The 25348-nt window shown below is 39.3% G+C and overlaps 3 protein-coding genes across 3 annotated transcripts in view; 1 reads left to right on the plus strand and 2 right to left on the minus strand.

Annotated features, from left to right (window-relative positions):
• Positions 1 to 6405, minus strand: part of LOC141427688 (uncharacterized) — an 8167-nt gene extending 1762 nt beyond the window's left edge. Inside the window, exons 1-4 of the mRNA XM_074087283.1 lie at positions 5919 to 6405; positions 5627 to 5723; positions 4957 to 5043; positions 4183 to 4268 (exon numbers count right to left, since the gene is read on the minus strand). Of these exons, the coding sequence (XP_073943384.1) occupies positions 4183 to 4268; positions 4957 to 5043; positions 5627 to 5723; positions 5919 to 5931 (283 nt within the window). The 5' untranslated portion in view covers positions 5932 to 6405. The remainder of the gene's footprint in view (positions 1 to 4182; positions 4269 to 4956; positions 5044 to 5626; positions 5724 to 5918) is intronic.
• Positions 1 to 18052, plus strand: part of LOC141428431 (uncharacterized) — a 58296-nt gene extending 40244 nt beyond the window's left edge. Inside the window, exons 3-6 of the mRNA XM_074088427.1 lie at positions 13195 to 13248; positions 13578 to 13757; positions 14438 to 14629; positions 14750 to 18052. Of these exons, the coding sequence (XP_073944528.1) occupies positions 13195 to 13248; positions 13578 to 13757; positions 14438 to 14629; positions 14750 to 17073 (2750 nt within the window). The 3' untranslated portion in view covers positions 17074 to 18052. The remainder of the gene's footprint in view (positions 1 to 13194; positions 13249 to 13577; positions 13758 to 14437; positions 14630 to 14749) is intronic.
• The window catches only part of LOC141428434 (uncharacterized), a 314383-nt gene that overhangs the window by 198201 nt on the left and 90834 nt on the right, over positions 1 to 25348 (minus strand). The window lies entirely within an intron of this gene.

Consider the following 25348-nt stretch of genomic DNA (forward strand, 5'->3'; position numbering starts at 1 on the left):
CTGGTACGATATGATCTTTTTCCCCACGATGCGTCCGCTACTACTGTGATGTAGGGAACGCCATCAGCGTCTACGTTTCCTTTTTCAATTTGCCATTTGTTTTTTCTTCGAGTCCTGCCTCAAACATGCTCTTCAAGAAGATATCTTTTAAAACATCCCCAAGCAACAAATTCTCTTTCCCAAATGTTTCTCCGCTATACATGGCATATCTAAATGAGCGCAAAGCTCATCTAATTGGGAAAAGCCACTACCGCCGAACATACGACTGCTTGAACAACATTTTTATTAATTTTAGACTCTAGTTTTTCATTATTAAATGCTTCTTTTTTGCCACACATTTTGCATTTGAAAAGAAAAGTTGACTGGAATCCGATTCTCGACTCCTCACAAAATCCATATCTTTAACCCTTAATTTGGCAAGGAATAAAAATATCGAAATAAGGTTAGAATTATAGTTTTTTGGGGTAATTATGTTGTCATATACACGGTAAAAATAGTAAAAAAAATCAAATGTCAATAGTTTTCAGAAAAACGTATGTCAAGTATGCTGGACGTTGCCAACTGGGCAGAGGACAGGACAATTGTTTCAATGTCTAGTATACTGGCCATTGCCAAAGATATGTAGTTTCCGATTATTTGTTTTTAATCAAACAAAAGTATACAAAATGTAAAAATATTTATTAGAAAATCACTTTAAACAATCTACAGACTTACAATTGTTACATTCAGCTTATTTTAAAATTTTCTGTCGAGAAAAAATACAAAAAATTTAAAATATTAACAATTTTCTGACAATCAAGACTGATAAACAAGTATCACTAACATGAGATCATTTTTATACTAAACCTATAAATCTTCTTCTATACTTTTTGAACCAAGTCAAAAGTCAGTCTTTTAAAATGAGCACAATAGACAAATCTTTTATTTACAATAGCGGAATGATAATAAATTTAGTATACTTCTACTTTGAAAATAATCATAGGTACTCTCAATGAAAATAATTGAAAAAAAAGACGCCTTCATTGCCAAAAAAAAGTCTAAGTAACTTATCATACCGCTCTTGTAATTAATAACAAAGACTACATTACTTTCAAGAACAAACCGGCTTCCGAAAAGGCTATAGTACCGTAGACCACATACATGCGTTGCGGTAGGTTATACAGAAGACCGAAGAGTATAACCTCCCCCTTTGCCTTGCATTTGTGGACTACGAGAAAGCCTTCGATTCGATCGAGACTTGGGCTGTGCTGCAGGCTCGCCAGCGGTGCCAAGTTGACTACCGGTATATCGAAGTGTTGAAGTGTCTGTACGAAAACGCCACTATGTCCGTCCGACTACAGGACCAGAGCACGAAGCCTATTCCTCTGCAGCGGGGAGTCAGACAAGGAGATGTGATCTCTCCGAAACTGTTCACCGCTGCATTGGAGGATGCTTTTAAGGTTTTGGACTGGAAAGGACGAGGCATCAACATTAATGGCGAGTACTTCACTCACCTTCGATTCGCCGACGATATTGTAGTCATGGCTAGACCATGGCTAGTCATGTAGACCATGGAGGACCTCAGTGCTATGCTCGCTGACCTCAGCAAAGTTTCCGACCGAGTTGGCCTGAGAATGAACATGGGCAAGACAAAAGTCATGTCTAATGTCCATGTTGTGCCAACACCCGTAATAGTCGGAGGCTCTGCGCTCGAAGGTGTTGACGAGTATGTATACCTAGGACAAACGTCCAGTTAGGTAGGTCCAACTTCGAAAAAAAGATCACTCGTCGAATCCGACTCGGCTAAGTAGCGTTCGGGAGGCTTCGCAGTGTCTTTTCATCCAAATTACCGCAGTGTTTGAAGTCAAAAGTCTTTGACCAGTGTGTGTTGCCAGTGATGACATACGGATCTGAGACGTGGGCGCTAACGATGGGCCTCATGAGGAAGCTCAAATTCACTCAAAAGGGCTATGGAGAGAGCTATGCTCGGGTTTCTCTGCGGGATAGAATCAGAAATGATGATATCCGCAGTAGAACTAAGGTTACCGACATAGCCCGAAGAATTACGAAACTGAAGTGGCAATGGGCGGGCACATTGCTCGCAGGACTGATGGCCGATGGGGTCAAAAGGTTCTCGAATGGCAGGTGTTCAAAGTCAAAGTCAATGTCAAAATATCTTTATTCAAGTTAGGCTAGAACAAGCACTTATGAATGTCAAAAAAAAACCTACCACCGGTTCGGAAAAACCTCTGTTGAGAAGAATCCGGCAAGAAATTCAACGAGGTATTTTTTCGCAGTAGAACTAAGGTTACCGACATAGCCCGAAGAATTACGAAACTGAAGTGGCAATGGGCGGGGCACATTGCTCGCAGGACTGATGGCCGATGGGGTCAAAGGTTCTCGAATGGCAGGTGTTCAAAGTCAAAGTCAATGTCAAAATATCTTTATTCAATTTAGGCTAGAACAAGCACTTATGAATGTCAAAAAAAACCTACCACCGGTTCGGAAAAACCTCTGTTGAGAAGAATCCGGCAAGAAATTCAACGAGGTATTTTTTTTTTAAACACATGTGATGCGGAAGGTTTAGCAGGAGATGCCAATAATGGAATAGACGACAGACTGGGTATATTCTCGTAATTTATTTCCCCTTTAAGTGGTATAACCTCTCGTATTATAGGTGATAGAAAGATTTACTTCACAGTTATTACTTTGGTTTGTATCTATATCTTTGTCAGAATCTTCTCCAAGTAAATTGAGTCATTCCAATGAGGAATTAATAGTAGAAGCGTCTGGAGAAGTGCTATTTCTTCTCAACTGTGTTCATTCTACGATTTAATAATTAATTACACATTTCTATAACCACAAAACTTACAGGTAGCTTTTTCGGTCATTTCAAAGCCAAAAATTTCAAAAATGGCAACCGATTTTGAAATCTTGCTAAGAATGACCGCTAGAAAACTTGTTTTCAAATTTAAAAAAAAACACATTCAATCAGTTCACATCGGTTCACTCGTTTAAGAGCTACGTTGCCATAGACAGACAGACAAGACCTACACACAGACACACACATACACACATATACCGGTTAAACTTATAAAAGTAGTTTTATTCACTTTACTCATATTTGGCAAAGTGTATTATACTGGACATGACAGAAGTTTATAAAAAAACTACATCATTGGCATTGGGAAGTATGCTGGACATAGCAAAAGCAAGTTAAAACGTTGTGCAGTTGGCAACGGGAAGAATGCTGGACGTAGCAAAAGCAAGTTAAAACGTTGCGTAGTTGGCAACGGGAAGTATAATGGACGTTATACTTTGCAAACGTTAAACACACAAACAGAACGTGTTCTTAATGTCAACTATAGTGAAATATGTTTTTTAATTATTACTTAATATCACAATGGCAATAACTCATAACAATTTCATACAAAACCGAGAAAAAAAAACCATTTGTCGGGAGCCCGCTAGACGCGACCTTCCTCCTCCTCATCTTGGCGGCCACTGACGAACACTTGGCGTTCCCACCGGCTTGATACATTTTTTGGTGAAATAATATTAGCATTAATTAATTTATGCTACTTAAAAAAAAACTCCATGTTTAATATTACGTGTAGATTTATTTTTTTAGAATGTCCAGTATTCTTCTCGGTGCCAAATTAAGGGTTAAAGCTGCAATTAAATGGACTATGATCCACAGCCTTCATTTGTTCAAATAAATATTGAACATTGAAAATTCGTCGACCTGTCATTTTACGTACGACTTCCTCATTGCTATCATGATCAAGTTCAATTTGTAATGATGGTGTCGAGGACGGAGTACTCGGACTCAAATTTCTGAAAGGAAAAAAAAAGTTACGTTATATTTATACCATGCAAGGTTAAATCAGAGTATACGGTGAAATAAAATATTTGATACTGCATTATGAGGCGTACACTACTACAGAAAACTTCTAACGCCGGTGACGCTATGCAAAAATACGTTTCGATTTTCGGTGCCATATTGTGCGCGCGACTACATTTTTAATACAAGCTTTTTGCTGACTGTACTTGCATTTTCATCCAAACTACTTTTCCGTACCAAATGTGGAAGAAGTGGGTCAAATTCAACTCGCAAGATTTTACCTGCACATACATTCATAGGTACATACATTGCAACTATTGCAAGGTAAAGCTTGTAAAAATAATAATAAAAACACCAACCTGCTAAAATTTTGAAATTGAGGCGAGGATCGGTATTGTTATCACTATCAGACTGCTCACTGGCATGCTCTCCGGTGCCAAGCGTACTGCACATGTAAAAAATACATACATAGTGAAATGACGTCAGTCGCCATTAGTCAAAGTAATAACAGAGACTACCAGAGGTAATACTTCGTTCGTAATACCTTACTTATCGCCCTTAATGAACAATGGGATATTATAGTGCTATGACCTGTATAAGTGAAATAACAGAAGTGCGGTGTACATCGATCAAGATAATAAACTGAAATCATCTTTAATAGCCGTGTCAATATAGGTACGAGTAGGTACTAGTCTCAGTGCAGTTGCAGTCAAGAGCGAAAATAAAACTACAAGTGAAAAACGTAAGTAGCTGTGAAATAAGTTTTTGGTAAAAAAAAAAATCTGTTCAAGCTTTTTTTTTTGCTGACTGTACTTTTTGTCGACTTTACTAGCATTGTTACCTATTAAACTACATCATACGAAATTTCAAGTCGATGCCATTAACCGTTGAAGAATTCCGTCCTGCGGAGACGATCCTGGCCGGACTACCAGGATGTCAGCTACCAGATTATTGTATTGTCACGCAATTCACATAAGTATACCAAATTTCAAGTCAATTCGACCACTGAAACTGAGTCAAATTCAACTCGCAGGATTTGAGCCTCACATACATACATACGAGTACATAGGTACATACATTGCAAGTTAAATAAAAGATTGTAAACTAGTAAAAATAATAATAAAAACACTAACCTGCTTAAATTTAGAGGTTGAGGTGGAGGATCGGTATTGTTATCACTATCAGACTGCTCACTGGCATGCTCTCCGGTGCCAAGCGTACTGCACATGTGAAAAATACATACATGGTGAAATGACGTCAGTCGCCATTAGTCAAAGTAATAACAGAGACTACCAGAGGTAATACTTCGTTCGTAATACCTTACTTACCGCCCTAATACACAATGTGCTATTACAGTGCTATGACCTGTATAAGTGAAATAACAAGTTTGTGTGGTGTACCTACGTCGTACAAAAATAATAAATAAAGGTACGAGTACGAAAATTCATTTTTAATACAAGCTTTTTTGCTGACTGTACTTTTTGTCGACTTTACTAGCATTGTTACCCAAACTACATTTATTTTGTACCTATACCAAAAACAAGTCGATAACATTGTAACAGTTGAAGAGTTCCGTCCTTCGGAGACGATTCTGGCCGGACTACCAGGATGTCAGCTACCAGATTATTGTATTGTCACGCAATTTACATAATTATGCAAAATTTCAAGTCAATCCGACTGCTAGAAGTTGGTCGAATGCAAGATTTGATTACAGACAAATATCGGACAGGTGAAACTAAATAAAAGCTTGTAATAGAGGACAAGGAAGAAAAATCTTACGCTACTGTCCTAGTTATAACTTACCTATTAGGATTAATGTTTTCTTTTTTATGACGAGCCGGTCCTTTTTTTTTCCTACGAGCCGATAACCATAATCTTGTCTTCGATGATCTTTTCACTTCTGGAAACAAGAACATTAATAATTATTTTTTATGGGAGCGCCATAGTTCGCATAGGTACTCTTTTCTCTTTTCTAGTAAAACCATAATTATTTTTTGTCCAAATCATCGTTTGTCAGTATGCGAGCCGATATATGGACCCATTTTTTATAAGTACTTGGTAATATTGACTAAAATGCATCTAGGTAGGTACTTACCCTGTTTATCCATTTTTGTAACATAAAAATGCAAAGTCCATATAAGAAAGCCAAGGTCGTCGAACAGTATGTGCACACACACCACCAGTATCACCAAGAAATATCAAATCCGTTATCAGTCCAAGTCGTAAGTAGTTAGATCGCGTTTATGATACGAAGAGAATTCACCAAAATAATATTACGTAACTCTCGCGCACAGCTGACGAGTCACTACTAACGAGCGACGCACGCACACGCAGGGCCAGCGTAAACCAAGGACAAAGGGCGGCGCGTACCGCCCTCCCCCGTACCGTTCCCCCGCGCTAGAGTGATTCGCTGCAGATTCGCATAAAAAATGTATAGTTTTTTTACTGATTTTCGTAGTTTCGTTCTCATTTGAAAACCACAAAATCATTTCGGAAAAATGCTTTTTCTTATGAAACTACATAGTTTAGTCGATGCCGGAAATAGGTTTTGACTTCAATCTGAACTATATTTTTGGCCGTAGTATTTAACCGAACTGCACAGGGTTTTTGGCTCTTAAAATGCAAAACTTGTACTCGTTCTATTTTCTTTGTAATACCATTTCAAGAGTCATAAACTAATTTCAGGCCTAGATATGCCTATCTCATTGTATTTACAAAAAATCATGATGATGCTACTTGTTATTTTAAAATAAGGACGTAACTACGATTTGTATGGAGAATCAAGCTTGCTGCGGACTCTTAAGCGGATGGGGCGCGGATCTGGGGCGGTGCTTAATCTTAATTGCGTCATGGTGATGTATGGGGCTCCGTGAGACGGGGGTCGTTACCCGGCGCTCCGGGTCGGCTCCGGGGTCGCCTTCGACGGGGCTGTCGGCTGCCGCTGGGGAAACATGTCACCAAGGTAGGCTACATCGGTTTATGAGGTCAAAAGTTATATCATATTTTTTGTTGGAATGTAAATAAAAGTCGGACTCGCGCACGAAGGGTTTCGTATCATTATATAATACAACATTAGACATTAGCAAAAAATGGCAAAAAACCACGTTTGTTGTATGGGAGCCCCCCTTAAATATTTATTTTATTCTGTTTTTTAGCGCTGTGAAAGCGGTAACAAAAATATATCTTGTGTGAAAATTTAAACTGTCTAGCTATATGTCACGGTTCTAGTCTAGCGATCTAATAATACAGCGGTCTAGCGACCTTTTCCAAGCAACCTTTATAATATATAGATAGATAGAAGTACGGATTAGATTTATAAGGATAATTGTAAAAAAATAGTATTTTAGGGTAATTAAAGGATAATTGTAAAAAAAATAGTATTTTAGTAGTGACTAAAATAAGCCAATATATACCCAAGGTGGTTAACCCGAGCTTTAGCGAGCTTTTAGTCTCGAGGTGAAAACTCTATTTTTCACTTCGATGGCGAGAAAAAAATAGTCATTAATCGTTTATGATTCACGCTCTACAACAATTTCAAAGATTTCGCGGTAAGTATTTTTTTCTAACCAGACACAGATATATAACAAATCGCATCGGCGAAATGGTCCATACACAAAATGGAATAAATAGAATGGCACCACCTTCTATGCGGAAAAAGCATAGAGCTAAGACCACTTAGACTAAGAACGTAACATTTTCGTCATGAGAATGGTCCACACACAATCTTATTTTATGCCAAAAACTAAGCAAGTAAATTAAAAAAATAATTACTTTTACTCCCTATAGAGGCTAAAGTAATCACTTTAGTCCCGCCCCGTAAGGCTATATTGACCTACTTTTAGAGCATGAAAAGTGAAAATATACATAAGTAGGTATCTATGTGTTTAAGCAATTATATTATTAAATTGGATAACAGCGAGTTTAAGCGGGTATATCATTTTAAATATCTCGGACACTATGTTGCCGACGACCTTAAGGATCAAAAGGATATTGAACGGGAGCGTAGGGCGATGGCGGTCCGATGCAACATGCTGGTTCAAAGGTTTGCACGCTGTAGTGAGCAAGTGAAAGTATCACTATTTAAAGCTTTTTGTCAGGTGTTCTACACGTGCAGCCTTTGGACTAGTTACATGCAGGGGACCGTCAGTACCCTGCGCGTTCAGTATAATAATGGCTTCAGGATGCTGTTGGGGCTGCCCCGATTCTGCAGTGCTTCGGGCATGTTTGCACTGGCTCGTACTGACGACTTCTTCGCAATAATGCGAAAAAGACTTGTCACTCTGCTTTGCAGGGTGCGGGCCTGCCCCAACCCCATCATGAGCACTGTGGCGGCCAGGTAAGACTCCCCTTTTATGAGGCACTATGAGGCTGTCATGACTGCTAGGCGGTAAATATGTTGTTTTGTTTTGTATAACTTACTAACATAGTCAATAAGTATTTTATTATTTTAACGGTACTAACAAAGCTGGATCAATTATGTAATCTGATGAATAAATGAATTATTATTATTATTATTATATATTATATTAATATTACGTATTATTATTAGGAGGTCAACGGTATACTTTAGCAGGATAAATGTAGATTTTTGTTAATAACTACGGCTGCTATTATTTCGTTTTAAAGTTCGGACTCTATCTCACAACCGTAACTATTGGCACGACGACACATTATACTCACACACACTCCCAACGTGTTGTCCAACCGTAATTCAAAGTATAAATAACCAGCCTCATAAATATTCAACGTATTTGCTTAGAACCGCATCAAAGCGTGAAGATTCCCACGAAAGGCGCGCTTTGTAAAATCTTGCAATAACTGAATATTACATTTTCAATATTTCCGGCCCGGGAGATGCTCCCGCATTTGTTTCCCTGGACGACCCGAAGGGTACGGCCCGGCCATCACGCTGTTTATTAAACGCTATACGGATAGAGTTTTGTGTGCGATACCAACTTAATGTCTGTTAACACTATAAGAATCGCAAGAAATATACGCCACATGTTTTGTTACGTAGTTTGCGATTAAGTATACATGGTTCGTTGTCACACCTGAATGTTGGTTAACTAATTGTCGTCTTACCATGCGGCAACACGACACACCAAATATATTGTTTTACAAAAGCATATTTTAATGTTCTAAGTCGAGTTACAAATGAATTACATGAACACTGAATTTTCATGAAGTTCACGATTGTTATGGCCGGTATGGTAGCGCCGCGCCGCGCCTTGCGGGTCAACTGCTAATTCCCTCCCTTTTATAAAAATAAAACCCAAGTGCTTCCTCCCACTGAAGGGTGTTCGTACTTTACATTATTTGCCCAGCTTAGAAAGCTGAGAAAATAACAAGCGGCCGGGATTTCGTGAAGTTTCCGGTCCAATCAGCGAGCACTTCTTGTGAAGTGGCTACACAAATTAAAGTTGCAGTTGACAGCAAGATAAAACGCGATTTTAGGATATAAAATTATAAAGTGTTTGTTGTTTAATGTGATTTGTAAAGCTTTCATTATCAGCCGGAAGACGCACATTGTTGAACAAACACCTCCGCTTGGAATGCGAACGACAACTTGCCATTATGCATACCTACATGCAACTCTCGCGATGTCGTCGGTTCACCCAGTGACAGACCTGCCAATAACGTGTCTTCCGGTTTGTGGTCAATATTTGAGAATCTTTCTCGCTCAACGGTTATCTGTTCTTCCATACCCATTGCAACTTCGATTTGAAACTCTTGGCTATCGGTAATTTGTCAAACCACTTGAAAGTGTCGAGTGTCGACGCGAATCGTGTAAGAACGCTCATGCAATGCAAATGCGCGCGTTATGTCACCGCGCGGCGCACGCGCCGGCGCCGGCGCCGCCCAACGGTCTGAATTCAATTTTACACGCGTACTTGGTATGCCAGCGCAGCGATTAACCGCCTGCTTTATTTGCAAATTATGCCTTGTACAAAGTAAAAGTACAGGCACGCTGACGAAAATTTGTAGCGTGTAGAACCTTGGGCGATCCCTTGTTCGCAATGTTTGGAATTGTTGGCGCGCGCCGCTAAATAACCCCGCGAACGTAGAGCGTCTTACATATTTCATAACTCGGCGTCAAATTTAACAAAGAAAGCAACCTAAAACTTTGAATAGCTGTTCATAGTTTCGTCGGAGTTTTTCGTAACGTCCTCTTGCTCATAACTACTCGCCTAATGGACCCGGAAAGGTTTCTGAGCACCCGTTGTAATTGCAAGCGGAACCCTAAGTGAGAGCCGTGTCTGAGAGAAAACGGTAATGTTCCTTTCATCAAAAATCACGTGAAAGAAAAGGAAAATGTAAAATAGGGAGCGAATTTGTACGCGCGGGGGAACATAAATCATCGGCGGGACAATGACGGCGCGGCGCTCGCGCCCCGCTGCTCCCAGATACGCATCATCTAGATAAAAAATATTATGCTCTTATTTCTTTCCGGTCGCTGGAATCCGGACAACAATGGACAGGGCTGCAATTTGTTTTCATGTCTTGCAGATATTTAGCACGACGCAAATTTTGAATATCTATATTCGTGAATACTGCTTTTCTACACTTAAGTGAGATCATATGACAAATTGTTATCCTAAAGTGCCATTTCTAGTTCAATGTGGAGCGGCGGCGGGGCTCGTGACAGCTGGCGTCCACGTCCTATTCGCTTAGATTAAAAACGGGAACATAATGTATTTCTGCATAAAGCTTCCACGGAATCTGAACAAACTCTTGCCTAAATAGTACGCGTTCTAGTACACATGATGTGAAATAAAGCATGAATTAGTATGTAGGAGCTTTGTTTTTAATAGACGAGTAATTGTTCGGTACATCTGTTTCTGCTAATATTTCATTTCATTGTGAAGTCATAGACATCTTTTGTTTAGTTTAATTGCCTTTTATAATTAATAGTCCATTGTTGAATAGAGAAATAAGTAGATGATTAAATAATTAAGAGAAGTTTCCCTGCCGGCCGCGCGGCCGCGTTATTTATTCGTTTGGGATATTGCTGTCTTTATCGCTCGTGACATAAGCGCTCGCAGCCGTTCCCCCCCCCCCCCCCCGCATGCCTTCTGCAACGACTTCCGTAATTTATATCGAGATAGCTGTAGGCTTTTCGAGATTTGGGCGGTTCAGTTTTGGGTTTCGTTGTCCTCATATTATACGAAAAGTACAGCACAGAAATCAATGATATTTTACACTCAAGATATTATATATAATATAATATAATAACAAAAAATTAAACCGCCGAAAAAGAGTAAAAAGCAAAAATAATAAGCCTATTGTTTTATTTAACCTTAATCTTGCTTGATACCATTTTGAATTGTGCCTCAGCACAAGCCAGGAGGAGTGATAGAAGCTCATCAAGTGGACGACTATAAGTCCACTCCTGCTGGCTAGTGCCGAGGCACCGACTTCAAAGTGTAAACTAGATTAAGGTTAAATAAAAAAGGTTTATTATTTTTGCTTTTCAGTTTTTTCGGCGGTTTAATTTTTTTGTTAAAACGTTTTTATTATTTGTAATGTTTTGTCCATCCTTAGCGTAGGTTTTCAGAGGAAATTAAAAAAAACTCTAATAGAGTAATAAAGAGCTTTAGTACCGATATGCAGAGACTAAAGTAACATTTTAAGAGCATGTGAAGTGAAAAATTATGGAACGGGTAATAACAAGATCAGACCATAATAACTATCTTTTTTTATGGTATAGGGGGTAAACGAGCAGACGGACCGCCTGATGGCGATGGGATCTTTACTATTGTTTTTTTCTATTTGATACAAAAACTGCAAGTTATACTCTTATGTACGTACCAGTACCACTATGGTCTGTCCCAGAATTCGAGATACTAAAATGACAGTCTGAAATGTCAAACGTAAAAATAATGTGGCCAGCATAAAAGGAACAGTGATGCTCCGTGATTTCGGTTTCGTAAATAACCGATAAAATGTTTATTTTACGATAGCAAAAATAACATTAATGCATTCAATATTCTACTTTCCATTTTACTTTATCATACGATGAAGTGATGAAATCTAAGCACAGGTAAAAATACAGTGTTCATCACTTAGTGCCAACGTAAAAAATAATACAGAGGGGCTACTACAAAACTAGAAAAACGAAGTTCGTATGGCACCGTCCCTTTCACTCGCGTATTGAATGAGATAAGCGTCAGCGGGACGGCAACATACGAAGTTCGAGTTTTGCATTTCGTAGTCAGGGCCTGCAGGGCTACTACGAAATTCGAAAATCGAAGTTCGTGTCGTTCCGTCCTTCTGACACTACTATTTAATTTAATACGTAAGTGAGAGGGACGTTGCGGTGCGAACTTTGATTTTCGAATTCCGGAGTAGGCCATCAGATATCACACAACGTCATTGTTCATGTTTTTCGTATTCAAGTGTTATTGAACCGATTTTCGTTACTTTACTCGTATTGTCATCGGATGTGATCAGTGCGTTTTCTCGTATTTTTATTTAGATATTCATATCATAGAATAATAAATCAAATATTCATTATTCTCATATTATTTAGTTAATGTAAAACTTACTTAGAATGAAATTGAAACTTAAACATCAACATCTATAAAAAGTCGAAATATCTCGAAAACGGTCGCATTTTTATTAGACCTATTTTACCTTTTCTAGAATGTCCTAAGTGCCCTACATTTTAGTACATCACGGATCCGTTCATATCTTAATATTTTACGACATACATACATAGGTACCTACAAAATCTTTCGGTAATAACCGGTTGCGGCACATCACTATTTATGAGACGCAAAAAACAGGTAACACATGAAACGTCATTTTAGTATCTCGAATTCTGGGACAGACCATAGTAATAACCTCTATATAACCAAATGTTTTTTCCTAACTAGGTTAGCTGGAAGAGATCCCTTTTTAGGGATAAGCTCGCCTTTGTTCTCCTCTCTGTGTATTTGTATTTTTATTTTTATTTTTATGTGCAATAAAGAGTTTACATATACATACATACTAGTTTAAAATACTACTTTTTTAATGTGGATAATCTTTCGATAATCCTAATCGGGACACGAAGACCATTACATTAATGATACTATCTAATTTTTTACTTATCTATCAAGTATCAGTTTCAATGTAACTGAAGTATGTAGATGAGACCAACATAATTCGTATGATCACGTCTCAAACGCTGCGACATGCTACCTAGGCACAATCTGCGCAGTGGTACATTGCTCGGGCTTATTTTAATTCCCCCGGTGCAAATTGTTCCAGTCGCCACTCGACGCCCTCCATCAGCCGTAATTGCCCCGAAAATTGGGGGATTGTGGGTAATCCCGCAGGTATTAATTTCGCAGCCGACAGAAGTTAACGATTGTTTCTGATTGTTCCAGGTCCCCTAGGGCCGCTTCCGAATGTAACCAGCTCCGACGTCGGATTGAAAGAAGGTACGTGATTTTTCCAGTTTTGATTATAAACGTGCTTACAATATCTTACTAACAACCAGGATGAAGACAGACAGCTTCGGTTTATATGACCGAGTTCTGAGGTAACAGACAAAAAAAAAAAAAAGATTGGATTTGAGAATTTTTAAGTTGGTTAGTAAAAATATTTTGCATTGAACGTCAATAAAATGCAGTCTAAAATGATTAGAAGCCATTGCATAGCTTGAATGAGTTTAATTCGAAATATAGCGGCTTTAGAAATAACGCACTGGTATAAAACATATCGCTCATTAATATTTTTATCTTTAAATTGTGAATGTATAATATTCCAGGGAGCTGTGTGGTGGGCGATGTGGTGTACATGACAGGCGACACGTTCCTGGGGACAGGCCCGTGCGAGCGCTGCGCGTGCGCCGCCGGCGGCGTCACCTGCGCGCCCGAGCGCTGCCAGCCGCGCCCCGGCTGCAAGGCGCTGCACCGCCCCGACCACTGCTGCCCCACCTATCAGTGCGGTCGGTACCACCTCACATACGACCTTTTTATGGACCAGTCCACGAGACCTTTGCTTATGGTAGAGGGGAACCATAATGCCCGAGAACTCTTGGGTTCCAACATTGCACCCTAGCAAAGGGTGACCCATCGAAACGATGTTCTACTGTAAATTAGACGGCCCTGAATAGACGCATACGGTGGACTGAAGGAGGTCGGAATCAAAATAACTAGATTCTCTATTACTTGATCAGCATAAGTGCTAAATCGCTTGACCCCTTCTGTTTAAAAAGTTCGTGGTCATCTCAAAATGACTCAGTAGTAACCAGTTTCAACACCGACCCGACCCGATCAAAGCGGTGGTGTTCTCATAGTATGATTCAGTGGCTAAATTTTTAGTTTATCAAGAAAAATTAAAAACGGATTACGTTCTCACGCTTACACCGTAAATTAACCGAAACTGTTTCAAAATGATTGTTCGACAAATAGCAAATTTTTGTCGTTCGTGTGTTACATCAGTATTATTGTTACAATTATCATTAAATTTGTAAACTAATTTAGATTAGAGATTGATTGATTGATTGATTGGGATTAGAGATTGATCAACTAGAATAACTTCTTGTGAACTCAACCAGAAGATATGTGTTCGCATTAATCCTTGTTCACCAACATCAGTTCATAAAAATATCGTGATCAATTTCAGAATGTGAGCAAGAGGGCCGCGTGTATGGTAACGGCGAGAAGCTGGTGGACCCCGAGGACCCGTGCCGCGTGTGCTACTGCCAGGGCGGCGAAGTGGTGTGCCGCCGCATCGCCTGCTTCCTGCGCGACGACTGCCAGCCGAGACACGTCAAGGGCCGCTGCTGCCCCGAGTACGATAATTGCCCGCTAAGAGGTAACTCATCAAATTTTGATTCAGATGCAGGCTCAATATTTTTTTACCTTGGATAAATGTTATCCTGTCCCTCTACCTTAAAATAAATATCAATTATAACCTAATCATTTTTTTTTCTAGGAGTAACTGCTATTCCCGGCCTGGTTCCATCAGTCCCCAACATTTCAACGGTCGAAGACGCTGCCGCCAGCGCTGTGCCGACATCGCCCAAAGAAAACATCAAACAAGAAATTACAATAAAAGAAATTACCCCCGTGTCGGAGATTCCCGTCATCACCGACGTCAAAATCAAAGAGATCCTGCCCATACCCAGCATTGAAGTTCCCGATTATCCATCTTCAAAGTCACCACTCATACCTCGGGAAGCAGTACCAGAGAAATCCGTGACCAATAGTGCTGAGTTACCCACGAAAACAGAAGAATCAGTTGTTATAGAAATGATATCTCCATTACCGACCGAACAGGCTTCAAAGTCTACTGAAACAAATCCTGAGACCAAAAGTGCAGAGGATTTGCTTCCTTCAAAAATTAGTTTGTCCACGCAAGATTCTATCAATAGTGAAATCTATCCGTCTTTCGTCCCAATCGTTATCGCCACTATGGGCGCCCCTGCGCTCATTCCCGACAGCATTTCAACAGCTAGCACCACTAGAGTAGCAATAATTGAGGAAGATGATACATCTTCACTTTTTGATCACAACCCGGCGTTCCCGCCGATACCTGATGACTTGACTATAATAGGAAATCACGACGACGAGAGTATTCATGAACAAAATACGGACAGCGATCATATAACTATCGTGCATGAAGTAGAAAACATTGCCAGTACATCGACACCCACGGAGTCTTCTACTCCACCAGCGTCTACTTCAACCACTGTAAGTTATACTACAGAAATAATTTCTACGACTACCACTAAAGAGGCAATTGGAGAAATAAGTACAACAACTAGTAGAACTCCAGAAGATTCCGTAGAATCCAGTACGGCGTTTATATCTACGACTACAATACGAAAGGAAGCCTTAAAGGATAGCCCAATGCTAAATCCTAGGTCAGCTATTCCAACTGAAATATTGAATTTGCCTTCCGCGTTACCAGAAGATATTACCGGGGAGGCAGATGATGCTGCAGAATCAGTCACGGCTTTTGAGGACCCTCTTGATATTGTTACCTCTACTACCACTGAATTACCTCCAAAAATAGTAGATGAGACTTCAACAACTACAACTACTACAGAAAAATCATTAGAGGAAGAAATCTTACCAAGATCAGGTGAAATATCAGGCGTTTCTTTCGATACGACTACTCAAAAAGTAGCCGAAGTACCTGAACTTTTCACAACTAAAGCCCCAGAAGAATTGATCACTGCTTCGGTTACTAAATCAAACATAGCAACTGAGATTACTTCGGCAACTGAGTTCAGCTCGCTACCGGTTGAAACCAGTGATCAAAACCCTCATGATTCAGCGGAGATTAAAGAAAAGAACCTCTCTACTACTGAAGTTCCCACAAGTACGGAAACAACTACATCAAAATTAACAACCGATCTTGCAATAGTCAAGGATACTACTCCTAAACCGAACGTGATTACGACGGAAAACCAATCGTTTGAAAATTCAGAGACTACTGAATTCAGTCTAGCTTCGTTAAGGACAACGGACATCACCGCTGATGTTGCTGAAATTATAAAAATTTTACCAACGCAAACTGAAAGGAATGCTGCCCTTATTGATTCTTCAAATGGACATAAAACCAACATCCTGACCGATTTGATTAACATAGTCGGCGATGTGGCTTCTATCAGCGATCACACAGACGCTCCCGAGGTGGTGCTACGAACTACTACGTCTAGCAGCTTTTCAGCGGACTCAGAGGAACTATTGCCTGTAAATGCGGGCTACAAGAGCAAAAACAGTAATTTCAATCTTAATTCTATCACTGAAATCCCCTTGAAAACTAAAAATCAACTACCAATAAACAAGTCAAAAGTCGTGGAAATCGAAGATGAAGATTCAGAAACCATCGCCGATTCGCCACCACCCAACGACAAGGTGGAGCCCACAACGCGGAGGCCAATTATTGACAACGTGTCCGACTCCATGCCCAAAAACGGTACCGACAAAAAAGATATAGAAATAATTACACAGTCCTACGTTCCAACAATCAACAGAAACCGACCGACGAAAGTCGTTATGAAAAAGAGCAATGACAAGCCTTTAGTGGATACATCGACCGAAGGCTCGACTCCGGTTACCGAAGCAGCGGTCACCACTGAGAGCGGGCCGACAAGAGGGGCGGATCCTGCCTCAGAAGGCGCGCCAGCAAGTGCGTCGCACACGGGCACAGAAGGTGCGCCAGCAAATGCATCGGATACGGGCACAGAGAGCACGCCAGCGGATGACGCGGGGGCCACAGACAGCACGCCGCAGCCCGCTGTGCAGTGAGCGCCGCACTGCTACGTCGATAGATGGAACCTCAACATAAAAAATCAGCATTTTTAGAATAAGTTTCGTTCTTGAAACTGTAATTTAATGTAGAGACTACTAGATTAATAGGACTGTATGAGAAAATCTCATCAGAAGGATTCGATATTCTTTGTCAATTCGGATCTCGCACGCGGGAATAATTTCTGCCATCGAGATTCTCTATGTAAGTAAGTAGGCGGTCGGAATATTTGGCCGAATTTATTATGTGTATTAGCTGGACAAATTATTTATAACGTAGTCGATAGTGATAAGAGTAGCGCAGGGGCTCGGCGCGAAGTGTCAAATAAGGGCTGTAGTCGGTAGCTCTTCGTATTAGCATAAGTTATTTATTTGTGAGTGGCGATTTTAGAAAGTGATGATAGGTAAGCAACCGAGCTAGTCAACCTGTGACTGCGCGCGCGCCTGCGCCGGCGCGCCGCCACGTTGCCATTACTGCTAGCATTATAATTAACAAGAACATGACAAACCTCGAAATTAACATTCCGAGTTTAGTTTTAGTTGCGTCAGGTCGTATGAACAAACCGGCGCGATCAGCAGCAGCGCGTCGTCTGGTAGACACGCGACTAAATTTGGTACAAATCGAATTTGTTATTATATAAATCAACCCTATAATGTATATTGTACGATCTAGTTGGTTTAGAATAAATGTGATCGCACATAGTTTTATTTAATGCACTTAGTGTTGGTAAATATTCGTGAAGGAAGGTTTGATCTGGACGTCGGATGGCTCAATGCTAGTTTAAGATTGTATCGTCATCATGTGATTATGTTGCTTGCGTCAGTGGGGAGGGGGAGGGCAGGTCCTGTTCTGTTCCACGCGCGCGCCCGCGGCTTCTTGCTCCGGAAGACATCGCCTTTTCCCGAGCAATAAGCGCATGTGCTGACTGTATTATTTATAATTATTGTTTTTTTTTACAAATAAAAGAACCAGACTGAAGTTGAGTGTTTTATTGCAAGAGCTGCGATCTTTACATACGTTGAGGAAACTGAATCACGTCAGAGTGGAATTTTGATATCTGCCAAAGAAATCTTAGCAAAATTTATTATGAAACGGTTCCACCCTCTGGTACGCGATTTAGTTTTCTTTGCTGTATCATCTCAAAGGAATGTGGTAGTAAACATACCTACTATGGTTCTAGTTAAACTACACACAGGACTGACGTTGATCTTTGACCCAAATTTTACTCCTCTTTAAATGCAACAGTATATCGGAGAGATAAACTCAGGGTACAACGGTAGATAGAAATGTCCAAATATCAAATCTAAATTCACACACAAATTCCGCGATCAAAATCTCAAAGGGCTTGAACCCAAGATTCTCTTACTGAAAAGCCATATCATAAGATCAAGCTACTAGGCCATGTTAGTTTAAATCACTGCATTATAAAATTCATCACTGTATTATATTTAATTGAATACGTTGAAAAGCCTTGAGTTATCTAATATCGATTATGAGTTTCGTGTAGCACCAAGTTCCTGTTGGAATAATATATAGTTGTCTACACACTACGTTACTGCTTAGATTGCTTTGTATATTCTTAAGGAGTAACTTTGTTACGCCAGTATATCCACGCGACACTCAGACGTCGTATTGTCTAACACGCAGGCGCTCGCGCGCTGATCGTATTCTCTGTCTTTTTCTACCCTTATCCCATACCATGTGGCAGAAAGAAGAGGTAAAAACAGTTGTGATTTGGAGTGCGTTAGATAATAAAGCCTTACCGTAGATGTATATTTCAATTTTCGCAAGAACTGGCCTCCCGGAGTCCGCTCTGTAAATAAGGCTGTTGCAAATTTTGAGACGCATCGCTTGGAACACCTGGATGCCAAACGTCTTACTATAAAGACCCGCCCGAGACCTTCCTACACTTACACGTATAATGATAGTGGTCAATTACATTGCGCGCCCTGTAATAGGACCTTTAAGACTAAGTTTGGCTTTGCCAGCCATATTCGGGCACATAATAAACAAGCCTAAAGGTTCGCCTTTGTCGGACACGACATGGAGGACATCATCATTTCAACTTTCATCTAATTGTTAAATTATTAGTTTAAAATTGAAAATACAGTAATTGTTAACATTAGATGCATTTTCTATGGACGTCTTTCGCGCATGACGAACTTACTTTTTAATGAGCGCTTGATCTTTCGACGTATCTTTTAGCGTCATAATCACAGGTAGGTAGACTGAAGAAATTACAGGTAGGTTGCCAATGTTGTATAGATCGAGTTTCGTCTACCATCATGCTTGCCTATAGGCTCTCGATACCCTTGGGCTTGTTCTCACTCGGTCGTCCTCAGTCGGTCCACAAAGCACGAAACATTGAAATCACAGAGGCACTACTACCTAATAAAGCAAGGCGTATAAGGGGGGAGGGGAGCAAATTATTTACGTATTAACGGTATTACTTCTCTGGTAAATATAAACGGAACAGCTGGGGGTTTTATCCCCTAATTTATGAATCTTTATTCATGGGGTACTTTTTGTACCACATTGGTAGAACAGCGTACGGCCTGCTTGATTGATGGTAAGCGGGATACTGTAACCTGTGAACGCTTACTCCAGGGAACACGCATGCGCATTGCCAGCCCTTAAAAGTTGTATTCCTATACGCCTTACTTGAGTAATATGTACCCGCGCATACTACAGTGTTAGGCCGATTGTAGACGTCCGATGTTTTCACCAGACAAGGAACCGTTTTTTTGCCGGACTTGCGGTGTTTTATGGCTTACAATGAATGTGTGTACCTACATGCACCGGACACTTGTCCGGCGACTAAGCCATACAACACCGCAAGTCAAAAAAATGGTCCGTTGTGCGGTGAAAACAACGGACGTCTACAAGCGGCCTTACCTTTAAATAAAAAATCAAAATCATTTATTCAGTAAATAGGCCGCAATGGGCACTTTTACACGTATTTTGTTAAGCTACCAGCGCTTTCGGAAAGACCATCATTGCCAAGAAGAATGCGCCGCAAGAAAATTGGCAGAAAGTAATTTTTTCAACTTATAATAATTACCAATAAAACACTTAAAAACTACGATATACAATTAAATAAAAGAAAATACAAAATAATAATAATAATAATACAGGGATGTATGGGGTCCCTTAGTTACAAAACTAAACAGTTAGTTAGTTAGTTATCTACGTTCAGTGGAAGTGTGGACTGCTTCCACCGTCATCTCATACATATAAAGCATGGAGTTGCGCATATAGGTACATACGAGTACAATATTATACCATCAGAGGTATCTTTATGACATGATTCGAGTAGCCTCATAAATATTCTAGAGCTCCGTAAAAGTGCATGCGCCTAAAGCAGCGTCATTATGTTGTTGTTACCCAACCGCGGAGCGCGCGGTTGTGCGTTGCGCCACCCCGCCCTGACCCTCGGCAGACGAGCAGCCGGGTCGAGTACCACTTTTGACATTGAACTGCTGAACTGCTGTGGTCACGATTTGGTAAACGTTAGCTGAAGAGAGGCAGACGCAGCAAGCGGGCTAATAAAGGAGACGAAACTATCTGCTGTTACGAGCAACTATATTAACAGACGAAAGAGCATTTCGAAAATACAAACTGAGACATGGATGCACAGAAAAACCAGAAAAAGAAACCAGCGCTGGGAATCGAACCCAGATCCTCAGCATTCCCCCCTACCCCTACACTACCACTGGACAGGAGTACAGACACGATTTTTTCTTATGCACACATATCTCAGGTTGCTTTTTTCTACTACGCTACTTAAGCAGCAGCACTAGCGATATCTATATTTCGCTCTCATCGAGAGACGTAACACCCTTTCGGAACTAACCGCTCACCCAGACAAGAGATGTCGCTACTAAGCAATCAAATTATGATTGGTTATTTGGAGTCTTTTTGTTTTTTTTGGCACGCAACACGGAATGCTGAGGACCTGGGTTCGATTCCCAGGGCTGGTCTCTTTTTCTGGTTTTTCTGTGCATCCATGTCTCAGTTTGTATTTTCGATATGGTTTTACGGGATGGCAGTAAAAGTAACAAATTTGGAGTTGAAATAAAAAATACAAAAAGACTCCAAATAACCAATCATAATGAAAGAGCATTTGTAGAAAAAAAAAAGCTTAGAATGGCGTTTCCCAAGGGAGTATACTAAGCATCCTTTTATTTGCTGCGTACATAAATGTAGTAGGTAGACGATTGGAGTGATTAAACATAAAATGGTCATGATCCGTTTGATGATTGTAGGTATCACAACACAATGATAACACAAATAGAGATGTAGTTAACATAAATGTTCTTGCATACTCTGTCATAGATTTGTAGTACAACATACCTCTCCGCTGTACTTCATGATAGAACATCACAATGTTAACCTATGTTTTGTGTATAATAGAGATAAAACATACATAATATACAAAATACATAATATATGCAGAATTTACCTAATCATATAATGTCACTTATACTTTTAAATTAGGTTAGTATTAAGAAAACTGACAATGGTATTGTATTGTAAAACTCCTTATTGTACATCAAAACAAATGAAAATAACAGAACACAGGATAATAAGATGTACAAAGGCAAACTTATCCCTTAAAGGGATCTCTTCCAGTAAATCTTTGGACGATTGACAGGATATCAGACACAAGATTAGACACTACAAGTACAATAAAAAGGTAAAAGAACCGAAACACAATTTTTTTAATTTGGAATAACAGGGTCTTTTTGTAGTTGATTAAATTAGATCTAAATATATTAGAATTTAACGTGCAAAATCATAGTAATTGCAAATGTTAACGGTTAAACAAAAGAATTATACATACGTAAATAAATACGTAAAGCATGTTTTCATATACCTAGGTACATAATATCATATACATAAGTAATATATTCAATTTAAATGAATACATGTGTATGAATATTCAGCTGTCAAGCAACAGTTTGCGGCCCCGCGGAGTAAATGCCAGGAAAAAGTAATAAAATTGGTCAAGTGCGAGTCAGACTCGTACATGAAGGGTTCCGTAGACAGTTCAGTACAAGTTTTTCTTAAAATTCTTCTAATATAAGTTTTTTTGCTGACTGTACTTTATGCCCCTGGTTACCAAAGTACTCGTCAAGACGACAAACGAGTCCAAACTCCATCAGATCAACTCCATGTTATAATAATATTGCATTGCCATCGGATTATACATGCGTGTAAAATTTCAGCTCAATCGGTTGAAGATATTCACGTCAAATTTGAGTTGAAAGATTCCACCCAAGCAAACATAGTTACATTAGGTACACTGCAAATAAATATAATGCTTGTAATAAGTTTTTGTTAAAAATTTCATTTTTAATACAAGCTTTTTTTGCCGAATGTACTTTTTGTTGACTGTACTTGCACTGTCGTCTAAACTACATATCTGTACCAAATTTCAAGTCGGTACTATTAACTATTGAGGAGTTCCCTCCTGCAGAGACGATCCTGGCAGGACCACCAAGATGTCACTACTAGATTATTGTATTTTCACCAAATTTACATAAATATGCAAAATTTCAAGTCGATCGGACCACTGGAAGTGGGTCAAATTTAGCTTCCAAGATTTGACCCAAACAAACAATAAATAAATAAATAAACAAACAGGGCAAGCTAAAGAAAAGCTAAAAATATCGCCGAAATGTTAGCACTTGTGCAAGTATTTCGAATAAAAAACAATTTGTATTCTCATCCTCTTTGGTTCTGGCTGTTTGCTTCTGAAGCCATTGCCCGCAACTTGCCGCGCGCGGCTAAAAAAATATATTAACAGATCTCGGTTCTTTCGCGGGAAATTCGGTGGACTTCGTATGTTGTGTAATTAAATAATAAAAAGCTCGACTAGTAAGAATAAATTTTAAACTGTATTATAAACCTTGTAAATAGTGTTAAATACTATAGTATGATATTTTTAGTGTAAAAAACAATAGGTAAACATAGTGATTATACGGTGTGGATTTGGCGAGCGCTTTATCAAAGTTGGCTTCATTGAGGTTTGTGGTTCATAAATTGCTTTATTAATTTTGCACAAAAACGAATAAACCACACAATCAGACAGTCACTGTATTATACTATCGAAGCTTTTATAAAACATCATTAAATTCGCAAACTTAAAGGTAAATATTCAAACGATATAGCTACCCGTTGCTAGGCGACTCGGTCGCCTTAGCAACGGCTAATAACGCCTAGCAACCAAAAATCGCTGAAAAAAACACGTTTCTTGTATGACGACCCCCGTTAATTTGTAACTTTATTTTATTTTTAGTATTTGCTGTTATAGCGGCCTCAGTAATACATAATCTGTGAAAATTTCAAGTGTGTAACTTTTACGGCTTCTGAGATAGAGCCCTGTGACAGACGGACAGACAGACAGACAGACAGCGGAGTCTCAGTAATAGGGTCCCGTTGGCACCCTTTGGGTACGGAACCCTAAAAACGACCAAGTCACTGCAAACAGTTATCCCACAGAGCGGTAAAATACTGAAACATAACAGTTTTGACAAAAACTGAATGAAACAGAATATTATCTTGAAACAGCGATATTGGGTGGCGTTTATAAGAACATCTCTTGAAGACTGCAGAAAAAAACACAAGTGTAAACTGTTCTAATGAAAGTGACAAGCAACGCGTAACTACCTTGATTAGTGATCATTTAAACCTGATTTCTCAGAAAGAAACTTAAATCCTGCAAGGACACTTCTAAGCGGCCAGCTCGAAATTATTTAGGCACACATATATATCTCAAAGCATTCGCATATACATTATGTTAATATCGTGGGCAATAAAAATACTTGTGCAGCCTCCGAACCAGATTAACGGGAAAGATTGATAACAAATGCGGAGTCAATTAAAAGTCGTGTTTTGTACGAGTATATTTACGATTTCCACAAACAGTGAGGTGGAAGGACGTACTTACAATTAAAAACGTTGATGACCGTTTTAAGGTATCGTTGGATTTCTCTTAAAACCTTTTCTACCTACTCTTGTGAAAACTCTATCTCGGAGTACTTGTAGCTCGTATACGGTTTACAAAAAAAACCATTGAAGATTTCATTTATTCATTTAGTCCCGTGCGACTACCCTTCTCTTCAATTCTCGACATTCTCTATGTACCTTCAAGGATATTCAACAGCTGCATCTTAAAACCGTTTATCTATGCCGATAAGATCACAGAAATTTTCAAGCTCTGTTTGTTGAGCCGTTTAGCATAATTTGCCACTTACTTTTGTTGCCATCTGAACTATTGCAAATAAGCGAAATCTATGTGAGTAGGCATTTTGTAAAAAGAAAAAGCGCTTTGAAGCTAATTAGACTTTATCTATGTATCTAGCAATTCTGGAATAATAAGTGTATTAATGTAGAATGATTAACCCGTAGAGTGGTGATACTTTTAACTTTTTTCCTATGTGAAATAAAAATCATTTTACTATTATAACTTTGATATTTAGTAATTATAAGAGAGTTTTGTTCTCTATCTATACTATGCAAGACTAACCAGTTACTGTCAAAACACTAAATGTTAGCCAAAAGACCGCAACAATCAGTCAAATTTGCTTCCATAGGTTAAGTCGTTACTGAGATTAGTGCGTATAGGTACAAAAACTCAGATAAACAGACGAACAGAAAAAAAAAACTTATAAATACCACTCTAGTAAAAGTTGTTTTTAAATATTTTAGACATACGCCGAACTCAGACACCGATTTGTTACAGTTTTATTTTTGAAACATCTTTTGTATGTTATCTGTTTGTTTATGTCAAATGGTCTTTTGGGCTGGTTATTCAAAACGCATCAATGATTTTATGTAAAAAATCATACAATACAAATTATATGACATCAAAATTGCCACTCTATTGCTTAATTTCTCTATGTATAGTGTGATGTAACGTTTCGAACTGAGGTTCATACCAGTCATAAATAAGAGCGCAGGCATAACTCTCTCTTCGAGCGGATTAGATGCTCGGACACGGATATGTCGGATATATGTATGATAGGTGACGGTTGCACTGGAGCGTATGGACGCTGGGTCGTAAGCCCGCGTGGAGCTATAAAGGCAGAGAGCGACACGGCGGCAGCGACAATACGGTATTTGACAACTCCTGAATTTGCCATGTCTTATGTATTATTATGAAAATATAGATATACAGAGTGTTTAGCGAAGAGAAAACTGAAATCGGCTGAAAATTGGATTTATAATGATTTTTTGAAAAATCTACATACTTACTTACCTACTGTCTCT

Source organism: Choristoneura fumiferana, chromosome 5, assembly GCF_025370935.1.
Source record: "Choristoneura fumiferana chromosome 5, NRCan_CFum_1, whole genome shotgun sequence".
NCBI classification, from domain to species: domain Eukaryota; kingdom Metazoa; phylum Arthropoda; class Insecta; order Lepidoptera; family Tortricidae; genus Choristoneura; species Choristoneura fumiferana.